The sequence below is a fragment of the Martes martes genome (assembly GCF_963455335.1).
Source record: "Martes martes genome assembly, chromosome: 1".
Lineage (NCBI taxonomy): Eukaryota > Metazoa > Chordata > Mammalia > Carnivora > Mustelidae > Martes > Martes martes.
The window spans coordinates 163103353-163115803 of record NC_137888.1 but is presented as its reverse complement, the minus strand read 5'-3'; the positions used below and the strand labels follow the sequence as shown (position 1 = coordinate 163115803).

Below are 12451 nucleotides of genomic sequence, written 5' to 3'. Positions count from 1 at the left end.
GACTCTTGATTTTGGCTCAGGTCATGATCTCAGGGCCATGAGATTGAGCCCCGTGCCAGGCTCTGCACTCAGTGCAAGTCAGCTTGAATTTCCCTCTCCCACCTCCTTTTCCCTGCTCTCTCTCTTTCTCTAAAAATAAATAAAATATTTAAAGAATGCATTATTTACTTTCCACAATATTGTGATATTTTTTCTAATTTTCCTTCTGTAATTGCTTTCTAACTTCATCCTACTCTGGTCAGAAAAGATACTTTGTGTGTTATCTATCTTTTTTAATTGATTGAGACAATCTGTGGCCTAACATATGACCTCTTCTGAAAAATGTCCCATGTGCACTTGAGAAGAACATGTATTGTTTTTGTTGTTTTCTAATTGATTTATTGTGTTATTTTAGTCCTTTATTTCCTTATTTATCTTCTGCCTGGTTGTTTTTCCATTATTGTGAGAAGGGTATTGAAATTTTCAAACATTATTGTAGAACTGTCTTTAATCTGTCGGTTTTTGCTTCAGATAGTGTTACGGTCTGTCATTAGGTGCACAAACATTTATATTATCTCTATGTTGTATTGAAACTTTTATTAACACAGTGGGTCCTTTGTCTCCTGTAAACGTTTTTGATTTAAAGTTTTTTGTCTGATACTAGTATTGCTATCCCTGTTCTCTTTGGTTACTCTTCGCATAGAATATCTTCTTCCATCCTTTCTTCCTTTTTAAGACATTTTAACTCAATTAGCCAACATATAGAACATCATTACTTTCAGATTTTTTCCCATTCTTTCACCTTCAACCTGTTTGAGTCTTTGGATCTCAAGTGACTCTCTTATAGACAGCATATTGTTGGATCATGTGTTCTTATCCATTCTGCCAATCTCTGTCTTTTGATTGTAGAGTTTAATCCATTCAACTTAAAGTAATTGCTGATGAAGGACTTCTGTTATTGTAGTTTTTGTTTACTATATGCCTTATGGCTTTTGCCCCTCATATCTTTCAATACTGTTTCCTTTATATTGATTGTCATAAAAGGTTTAAATTCCTTTCTCATTTGCATTTTGGTATATTCTATGGCTATTTTCTTTGTGGTTACATTGGGGATACCATGGGGAATTACATTTAACATCCTAAAGTTCTAAAACTCTGATTTGAATTTTTGCCAGCTTAATTTCAGTAACACAAAAAAACTCTCCTCCTTTACAGATTCATCCTCAACTCTTTCAGCCATCACAAGATTACAGCTTTATATACTATGTGCACCAAAACATAAAATAACAATGCTCTTAAATGTATGTCTTTTAAATTACATAGTAAATAAGATTTGTACTTACCAACCAGTTACAGTAATACTTTTACACTAATAATTTTTCTTTAAATGTATGTCTCTTAAATCATGTAAAAAACAAAAAGTACAGTTACAAACCAGTTACAATAATACTAGCTTTTATAATTGCCCATATCTTTACTTTTATTGAGATCTTTATTTCTCCATATAACTTCAAGGTACTGTCTAGTGTCCTTTCATTTCACCTTGTGGGACTCCCTTGAGCACTTCTTGAAGGGTAGGTCTAGCAATCATGCACTCCCTTGGGTTTTGACAATCTGGGAAAGTTTTAATAGTTCCCTCACCTTTGAAGGACAGTTTTGCTAAACATAAGATTCTTGGCTGACAGGTTTTGGGTTTGTTTTTTCTTCCCCTTTTAACACTCTGAATATACATGCCCAGAGACCACATGCCTTGTGCCTTCCAAAGTTTCTGATGAGAAATCTGCTGATAATGTTGTTGAGAATTCCCTGGATGTAATGATTTGCTTTTCTCTTGCTGCTTTCCAGGTTCTCTGTCATTGTCTTTCGAAAGTTGTAATGTGTCTTGCTGTGGGTCTCTTTGAGTTCATGTTGCCTGGAGTCTGTCAAGCTTCTCTGATGTTTATATTCACATCTTTCATGAAGTTTGGGAAGTTTTCAGCCAACATTTCCTCAAATATTCTCACTGTCCCTTTCTCTCTTCTTCTGAGACTCCCACAATGTACATGTATTCTCCTTGATGGTGTCCCACAGGTAACCTTAGGCTCCATTCATTTTTAAAAAACATTTTCTTTCTGTGCTTCAAATTCAGTAATTACAACAGTTCTATCTTCAACTTCGCTTATTCTTTCTCCTGCCTCCTCAAATCTGTGGGTGGCAATGTTTTGTGCCTATTGCACTTATTTTCACAGTTAACCCCTTATGGCAAGTATTAGTTGGTATAAGGATATGGTGACATGAAATCGTGAAGGTGGTCTTCCATGACTGAAATTCCAGGGGCATCTGCTGAGGTCCACATGTTTCTGAGCCTCTGCTGCCCACCCAGCTGGAGCTACACGCTCTCCCTTAATATATGCAGGTTCAACTTCATGAATGAAAACTGGTTCTAAGCCAAAGCCTCTGCTCAGGCTCCAGCTGAGCCCTGAGCACCTCAGAATGAAGTCTTCTCATTGTCAGCAAGCCTTGGGGGTTCTGGCTGGTGCCTGAATACCATCTCTGGTATCTGCACCATGACTGGTTTCTGGTCCCTTCCCCCAATCCTCCTGCCACCAAAGACCAGAGGCCCAGCTAGCAGCTGGCTGACCTCCTGGAACATCTTCTAGTCTGACCATTCATGTCTGGCTTGCCCCTAGGTGCCCTGAGTTCTTGAGGATGACAGCCTCTTGCTCCAGCCAGGAATCATTGTTGTTGGACTTCTCTCAGTTCTTCTTCATAATGCTGGGCTACTTTCCAGACATAGCTGCTGTCCCCTCAGGGAGTAGGCTCAACTCTTGAAGCCTGTCTGCTCCAAGTGTGCCTGGCCCTAGAACTGCAAAGGGGGCAGTTGGTAAGGTATCATAGCACATGTGCATGAACAGATAGCAGAGGTCCAAAATTCAAAGTGGTCTAAAGCCAGAATAATTCTACAATATGTCCAAACTGGGAAAGTAATTTTTAGAGTGAAAATGGGCATTACTAATTGTTATGTCAGGGAAATAAGCATAAATTGGGACATTCCTGGGGAAGATACATCACATGGTTACTTATACCCTATTAGGAAAAGTGAACCATCCATTCTAGCATGCATGTGTGAGATGAATTTCTGAACACATCAAGAACCTATAAGAAATGAAGCACTGTGAACACACTTCTAGTGAGAACAATGCAATATCATGATGACAAATCACATCTTGGTAGGGTAGCAGAGAAAACAGCCAGACAGACAAAGAGACAAACAGAAAGCATCACCCTCAAGGTCATTAGAAAGAAAAATCATGAAATCTCTGTGTATCTTGAAGATAACTTTGTTTTCTCTCGAAAGGATTGTGTTTAATTATGGCCAGTTCAGGAGTGGATAAAATAAAACCAGGAGCACATAATGTAGGATGTTAGAAATGATGCTGTGGGTTACTGCAGGGGAAAAGGAACTGGGGAAACAGGACAGCTGAATCTACTTCAAGCAAGGAAGCTGAAGAAGTCAGCTCCATTTGGGAGGGTATTGTCTTAGAGTCCACATGTGTACCCCCAGGATTTAGAACAGTGAATGACAACTAGCAATTGTTCACTAAACATTTGTTCACTAACTGAAAGGATATAGGATCAGCTTGATATGGAGATGAGGACTGGCAGAAGGCAAATCACACCGCCATGAGGATGGGTCAGAAGTAATATCGAAACTTCTCAACTTCCAGACTTACCTCCAGTGTCTGTGGGAATCAAATGGACAGTCTTTGAACATTCCCACCTTATGTTGATCCTCCCACCACCTCTTTGCAAATACATCCCTCCCTTGACTACCCCATTCCTCCATCTGCCATCACAGCTGGTTGAGTAAGGCGGTGGGGAGATAACCAGAAGTTCCGTGAGACCCTGCCCTGCCCTCTCCAGCTCCAACTTCTTTCTCCTCTGAGCTTCTGGCTGCATGGTTGCTGCTATACTGTTTGGTCTCATCTGCCACCTGCTCTTTCTCTTAAGCCTTTCTTTCTGTTTTGTGTCTTCCTCAGTGGAAATAGCAGGGCCCTCTCTCTTTCTTTTCTTCCTGCACGAACTGGCCCAATTGGAACATTCTGTTAGGTCTGGTATCCAAATGCCTCTCTTCAGATACTGGCTGCCCAACCTACTGTGTGAGTAGGAGCAACACAGATCTCTCTCTGAGGGGATGAGTTTGGGACACTGAAGGTGTGGAAGATGTGGGTTTGATAGGGATGTTGTCCCAGGTGAATCAGGGACATGTTTAAATGATGTGATGTGAATCACACCACCAGGAATGGAGGGCATGTAAACAGTCAAATGATGAGACTGCATTGCGGAGTGACTGGGTTAGATGTATCGAATTTCATGAGACAGAATCTATGTCAATAGCTTCAGTCAACAGCCAAGACAGGCATTAATCCTTCCTATCAGAAAACTAAATCAAGCCATCTCATCAACCTACACTGGGAATCCTCTATCCCTCTCTCCAGCTCCACCCCCAAAGATTAGCTAAGAGGTCTTGATGGGCTCTTCTGTTACCTGTTTTCTTCTTGACTTCCCTTCCAGTTGAGAGGGAAAAGCTCAGACAGCCAGTGGAGGAGTCATAGACAAGCTGGTAAGGCGTGTTCACTCCCATGGCTGGAGTGTTCATGAAGGAATCTGGAGTGGAAGACAAAGGGATTCTTTCTTCAACTTTTCAATTTTTATTTTATTTTTTTATTTTATAATTTTTTATTATGTTACTCACCATACAGTACAACATTGGTTTTTGATGGAGTGTTCCATGACTCATTATTTGCGTATAACACCCACTGCTCCATGCAATCCGTGCCCTCCCTAATACTCATCACTGGGCTCACCCATCCCTCACCCCCGCTCCCTGCTAAAACCCTCAGTTTGATTCCCAGAGTCCATAGTCTCTCATGGAAATCAGAGGGGGAGATGAATCAATTTTTTTTTTAACCAAAAATGTAATACAGACTTTCTGTTCTAGTAGTATGGTAGAGTAGGTACTCTAAAGTGCCCTGGTTGTTACAAAACAACCAGATCTTGGAAGAAAAAGACTTCTTTAATGCATGAGGAGGCTCAGAGTAACTAAGGGAAATCTTTGAGATTCCTTTCTACAGTACCCCCCCCCACTACAATATCCCTTAAGAGAGAAATGACACCAGTGCAGGAAGTAGGGAGCAGCAACCACAAGAGGTGACAGGATAACTGCAAGGGTAAATGCAGACATAAGTGCTGCACTAGGTGGAGTGATTAACACGGGGCCATTCCCTTATCCAAGGCACAGAAATCAGATGTTTCTTCAACAGATCAGTCTCTTGCAGAATCACACTGTCTCATGTAGAATCATTTGGTATCTGACCACTTGAGAATTAAAATTTAGTACCCCTGGGGCTCCTGAGTGGCTCAGTCAGTTAAGTATCTGACTCTTGAGCTCAGCTCAGGTCTTGATCTCAGGGTCATGAGTTCAAGCCCTGCATTGGGCTCCATGCGGAGCATGGAGCCTACTTAAAAAAAAAAAATCAGCACCCCCATCACTAGTAGAAAATCTTTTTTTTTTATTTTTTAAATATTTTATTTATTTATTTGACAGATAGATCACAAGTAGGCAGAGAGGCAGGCAGAGAGAGGAAGGGAAGCAGGCTCCCTGCTCAATCCCAGGACCCTGGGATCATGACCTGAGCTGAAGGCAGAGGGTTTAACCCACTGAGCCACCCGGGCGCCCCACTAGTAGAAAATCTTGATCACACTTACAAAAACCTCATCAAATCATTTGTTCATTCTTCCCCCAAATATGGTCATTTCACTGGTTAGGCATGAAATTGTTAGGAAATGTTAAGCAATTTATTACAGTTCATTCAAATTCATAAAGAAAATGGCAAACATGACCTCCTAAATAGAAAAAGACTGTAACCAGAGACTGCACACTGGATAATGCACACAGGCAAAAAATAACCTTCGCTAGTGATCCAAAAGTTGAGATCAGGACCAACTTTCAGTATTTTCTATTTTAGCAGAAATTAACAAAAGCTAACACTGGTAAAGATAGGATAAAACTGGTCAACCATGCTGGTGCAGGCAAAAATCCATCTAGAAAACAGTATTTAGCAAGAGATGTACACATACTGAGACTTTCTGCTCCAGTAATCCCTCTTCTAGGAAATCGGTCTTTATAACCAATAGAAACCGAAGTTGCATATTACAGTGCATATTATACTAATGGTAAGAAACCTGAAAACATAAGCATTTGGTTAATTACAGAACATAAACATTAAAGTCTACATCCACTTAAAATGACAATTATTAAAAGCATATAACCATGATGGCAAACATCTGTGTCTCAGTATAGGAAACTGAGAAATAGGAAAATGGCAGTGTTCTTAAAATACTTTTAGAGAGAAAGAGAGAGAGAGAGAGAGAGAGAGAGACAGGGACAGACAGATGGAAAAACCACAAAAGAGACAGCAAAAATGAAAAATAGCTTTATGTAAAAATAGCAAGATTATTTGCTTTCTTTTTTTGTATATGGTTTACTTAATAATATGTAAATATTATTAAATATTAAATATGTATAATAATAATTTTCTTCATGACATGGCAGGACTAGTATGTACTGGAAAGGAGAAAAGGCAGGACTCAGGCTTACCATTACCACTAAGGACATGCTACCTTAGCAAGGGGAATACTTTGGCTATAGATTTAAGGGAAGACTACTCCAGACCCAGTTACAACTTTGGTCTCCCTCATGTAATAAGATGGTCCAGAAAAAGAGAAGTCATGTAAAATAAGTCAACAGAGTTTGAATCTTCTTTTTAATGCCCCATGAGAGCTAATTTAAGGCCTTCCTGGATCAGTGCTTTTCTAAGAGAAATGGATCACACCTTCATTTATATTTTATTGGTTAGACTTTTTTTTTTTTTTTTTTCAAACTCTAGGCTTGTTTAAAGAGGAGCATCTGGAACACTCATGCCAAAAAGTGAGAGATTTCCTAGTGAGTATGGTGGAACGGTCTGCTAATGCAGCAGGATACAGAAATCATCAAAGCCTCTCCATAATTCAGCTCAGCTCTCTGCAAATTCTCCTGCACCAGATTAACCACAACCCACAAGGGATGCAGGAAGCCACTGTATCACTGGTGAAAGTCTGCGATCCTGCAAGAATGCTCAAGCACTTTATGAGGAAGAATGCTAATGGTGACAACCATTTTCTTTTCAAGGTGAGAGAACACTATATTCAGGTAGGAGGGCATCATGGGCAGGTCTGAGGGTGGGTAGATGGGCTGGGTGGGACTTTCTTACCCATGCAACAGACCATCAGACAGTATCCCCCCTCAAATGAAATGGATCTCTAAGCTCTATATAGAACACAAGGTGCAGGAATCCCTGTATGCTGATAACCCTGTATGCTGATACATGTGCAGTCCAAATAAATGGCACAGTAAAATTGCCATCCTTGGGGGAAAATGATCTTCATGAGGTCAGTGGAAGTGATGTTGGAAAGCTGCTCAGCTCCCACACAGAGCCTCTGATGCTGGTGCAGAGCAGCACATAAGCAGGGGGAGGGGCAGGGGGAGAGAAAGAACCCCAAGCAGGCTCCATGCTCAGCATGGAGCCCAACACAGGACTCAATACCATGACCCTGAGCCAAAATCAAGAGTCAGATGCTTAAATGACTGAGCCACCCAGGCACCCCAAGAAACAGATTCTTAAATACAGAGAACACACTGATGGTCACCAGAGGGGAGGTGGGGATTAAGTGGGGGAATTAAACAGGTGAAGGGGATTAACAGTACACTTAATCATGATGAACACTGAGTAATGTATAGAATTACTGAATCACTATACTGTACACCTGAAACTAATATAACACTTTGTTAACTACACTGGAATTAAAATTAAAAACTTAAGCGGCTCTTTTGGCTCAGGTCATGATCTGAATCCTGGGATCGAGCCCCAAGTCGGGCTCCCTGCTTAGCAGGGAGTCTGCTTCTTCCTCTCTCTGCCCCTTCCCCTGCTTGTGTCCCCCCACCTCAAATAAATAAATAAAATCTTTTTAAAAATTAAAAATGTAAAAAAATTTAATAAAAGGAAAAAGAAAAAGCATACTTAGATTGAGGCTCAAAAACACAGAAGTTGTCAAAATAGAGGCACCTGTTTAGTGTCCGACTCCTGATTTCAGCTCAGGTCATGATTCTCGTCATCATGACATCCAGCCCTGAGTCCGGCTCTGTGCTAGGCATGGAGCCTGCTTGGGATTCTCTCTTTCCCTTCTCCCCCTACCCCTCCTCCCATGCTCACATAGGCCCTCTCTCTCAAAAAAAAGTTATCAAAATAACTTTATTTTACCTTGTATTCAACAAAATTTTATTGGTATTGTAAACACACACCAATTCTTTAAAGCAATAAAAATGACTGTGTCATTTTTTTGAGGTGGGGTGGTTTTCTTTTTCCCTGAAAAAGAAATACAATAGAGCAATAAAACGCAAGTCCCTCCATATTTGCCTTTGCAAAAATATCCAAAGGCTTTATCAGCTTTTTAAAAAAATTTGTATTTATTCATTTGCGAGAGAGACAGAGACAGAGTGTGCACAAAGCAGGGGGAGAGGCAGAGGGAGTAGCAGGCTCCCCGCTGAGCAGGGAGCCACACTCCGGGCTTGATTCCAAAACCCTGAGATCATGCCCTGAGCTGAAAGCAGACGCTTAACCACTTAACCGACTGAGCCACCAGGTGCCCCCCTTTATCAGCTTCTGTTTTAACCCTTTGCTAACCGAATCATCCTTTCTCCATGGGATCACTGCCCCAGATGAGCTTCCTCTCTCCAGCAGTTGACTAGTTCTGCTCCACTGCGCCAGCATCAGAGGCTCTGCGTGGGAGCTGAGCAGCTTTCCAACATCACTTCCACTGACCTCATGAAGCTCATTTTTTCCCCCAAGGAAAAATTTTACTGTGCCATTTTACTGTGCCATTTATTTGTACTGTGCCATTTATTTGTACTGCACATGTATATTACCGGATGTTGAACCTCTGACCCTCCAGGGAATCCTGACAACATCCAGTGGACAGGGAGAGATGCTAGGTGGGAATGGATTTTACAGGTAGGGGTGAATGGTGATGAGATAAAATGTTTTTCGCTTCCCCACAAAACCTCCTAACAGTGAGCACGACTTTTAGGCATTCAAAATGAACCTTTGAACAACATGGGTTTGAACTGTGTGGGTCCACTTACACTCAAATTTTTTTCTGATAAAAATGGTTAAGTACTGTAAATGTATTTTCTATTCCTTAGGTATTTCTTAATGACATCCTCTATTCTCTAGTTTACTTTATTGTAAGAAAACAGTGTATGGTACACACACATACAAAGTTCGTGTTAATCAAACATGTTGATGTTATCAGTAAGACTTCTGGTCAACAGCAGGCTATTAGTAGTTGAGTTTTGGGTGAGTCGGAAGTTACATGCGGATCTCCAGCTGCTTGGGCGGTCAGCACTCATCACACCTAAGAGCTACATTAGACAGGACCGAATGGCTGTGTCTTCCAGATTCTGTTCCCCTTCACCCCTCTCCAGAGCACACTTCCTCCAACTTTGTACCTAGCATTCCCCTCCACGCTTTTATACTTACACTTTGCATAATGTACTCATATGCAAGATGTTACTTGTTTTTAAAATTTTATTTAAATAGTATTATACCAAATGTATCCTTCTAAAACTTGCTTTACTTGCTTAACACTATTTGTTGAGATTTATCTATGTTGATCTGTGTGTTTTAGTGCTGGTTTTGGTTTTTATTATTTTCTTTTTAATTGAAGTACAGTTCACATACACTATTATATTAGTTTCAGCTGTACAATATAGTGATTCGATATTTGTGTACATTACAAAATGCTCCAGGGGGGCACCCTGCCAGCTTAATTGGTGGTGTGTGTGACTCTTAATCTTGGGGTCATGAGTTCGAGCCCCACATCAGGTGTAAATATTACTTTAAAAATATATTTATTTAAAAATGTTCATCACGGTAAGTGTAGTCACCACTTGCCACCATGTAAAGTTATTACAATATTATTGTCTACAGTCTCCATGCTGTACAAGTGCTTGGTTTTTACTGCTCACTATGTTCCATTGTCTAAACAGACTATCATTTGTATTTCTCCTGTTGAGGGACATTTAGAGTGCTTCCAATTTTATGTTCCTTGCCATTCTAAGCAGTTCTGCAATAAACATTTGGTATGACTTGCACAACGTGTGCCAAATGTGACTCTCAAGTGTGGCCAGTGGACTGCTGTGAATCCACACCAGGCCATGACCAGATGAGCTTGAAAATTAAGAGTAAACATTTAGAAAACTTGGTGATAATCTGACATTGCTGTGACATCATATTTTTGAAAAGGTTAATCCACGCAAGATTGGCAATTTTACAAATTGGTCCTTCACCACAGATAGTTTGAAAAGCACAGCTCTAGGGAATGACTTAGAAGAGAAATTGCTGGGCTATAAGATGCTAGAGCATCTCCCACCTTGCAGATACCATCAAGCTGCTCTCCAGGGGAACTGCACCACTTTACATACTCAATTACAGCATTTGAGAATCTCTGTTACTCTAGAATCTCTCTGTTTGAGAACCCACCTCAACTTCTGGAGATGTCAAATGTTTAAACTGGGGATCTGACCTTTCTAACCGGCATTCTTATTGGCACTATTGGAACTTCTGCCTAATGGCTGAAGCTTGGGTACCTACCTTTCCCCATCTGTCCGACACTCCGGCTGCTTCTTCCCATTGTGCCGATCAGGTAGTCAAAAGCCATCTCCTTGGCATTGAGGTGGAGGAGCTGGCTGGCCTCCACGAAGCGCCTTGTGATGTCCAGGGGATTGGCACCTACTAAAAGAATCATTGAAGCAACTCATTTTCCTCTCACATGGGGCCAATGTTTCCAGGAAAGGACCTCTGTAAATGGCCAAGGAAATAAGGGTAGAGGGAAGATCTACTCCTAGGGTAAACAAGTATGAGGGTCTTCCTAATGGAAGGTCTTGACCTCTCCAAACCTGTGAGGTGGTATTTTGCTCTCTTCCCCTCCTTACCCTTCTTTCTTCCTTACCCATAGGCCAGGGTACTGATGCCATTAGTATGTAAAATAACATCTAGAAGCCTCTAGAAACATCTAGAAGGCTCAGTTACTGGTATGACTTTATTTCCCCTCCTTGATCTTGGGGTTATACCCTTGCCATGGATGATCTTGCTAACCACTAATCAGTCCTCTCAATTTACCCCCTCCTCCTGGGTGCTTCCTCTCTCCCACCACTGCATCATTTCTACAAACTCACTCTTCCGTACCTCTGGCCTCACACTGTTCTCCATAGCCTACCTTCCAGTCTGGATTCAGCAATGTTGGGGAAATGGGACAGAAAACTGGAGAACAGAGAGGGGTGGGAGGATGACTCCTGAGGGGGTTGTGGGAGGGGGTTGGATTCCTACAGCTGACCCATGGCTGCCACCTAGCCCCAGCATATCCTTATATACCTGTCTGGGATGGCTGTGGTGGACACACACATTGGTGTGGGCAGATCCTTCTGGGCTCAGAAAAAATGGAGAAGAATTTGGTGAGCCAGCCTTACCAGACACAGACTCCACCATGGCCTTCATCTTCAGGGTGAGCAACTCTGTCAGCAGGTGGATGGACTGCCGCTGGAATCTGTGCAGGGTCTCCTGGCTAGAGTGTGCTAGATGGCCACGGGTGGGAGACTGGGTGAACTTGGCTGACCCAGTGGATGTGGGCAGCAATTGCTGTGGTGGTACTGGTGGTGGTGGTGGTGGTGGCTTCTTCTGGACAGGGGCCTGTGTGGGGGTTAATTCCATAAGCACCACGGGCGGGGGTCCAATGCTGATCTCTAGGCCCACGATGTTGGATGGGTTAGGCAACATGGGGTCAGCAGTGAGTTCCTCCCAAGTGAACTCAAAGATGTTCCTGATGCCCTTAGGTACAGAAATGCCTGCGTTCCGGCAACTGATGAGCAGTCTGGAGATGCGGGCCAGCAGCCTGGGAGCCGAGGCTGTGTACTGCTGGTACAATTCTCGGTTGCTCTTGATGTCAGTCATGTTGGTACAGTACGCATCCTGCTAGGTAATACTGTCCATCTCAGACCAGATGGACCTGCAGCTGTAGAAAGTCAGAGCCCCTTGAGAGGTAAACAAAAGGGACGGCTCTTACCTAGTGTGAAGACTTGGAGACAGCCAGAATGGAAGTGATGAAACGGCCTTTATAGGTCATTGAGCCAGCAGGTCCTATCCAGGAAGAATAAGACTCCTCCTCACACAGGAAGGCAAAGGGATGTCCCTCCTCCTTTTTCTTCCCAGAGACAGCATCAGATGAACCCACGTTAGTGGGTTACTTTGGGAAGGGCCTTGGAGATAACCGGATTCCAGAAATGGTTCCAGGTACAGTCATACAAACTGAGTACCTCTAGGAGGAACCCTGGGGTGCT

General features: G+C 42.2%; 1 protein-coding gene across 1 annotated transcript in view; it reads right to left on the bottom strand.

The window, feature by feature from the left end:
* Positions 1-12065, bottom strand: part of LOC308347823 (uncharacterized protein C3orf20) — a gene marked incomplete at both ends in the record, with an annotated part of 74805 nt that extends 62740 nt beyond the window's left edge. Inside the window, 3 exons of the mRNA XM_080811577.1 lie at positions 4507-4626; positions 10710-10847; positions 11585-12065. Of these exons, the coding sequence (XP_080667703.1) occupies positions 4507-4626; positions 10710-10847; positions 11585-12065 (739 nt within the window). The remainder of the gene's footprint in view (positions 1-4506; positions 4627-10709; positions 10848-11584) is intronic.
* Positions 12066-12451: the final 386 nt, after the last annotated feature.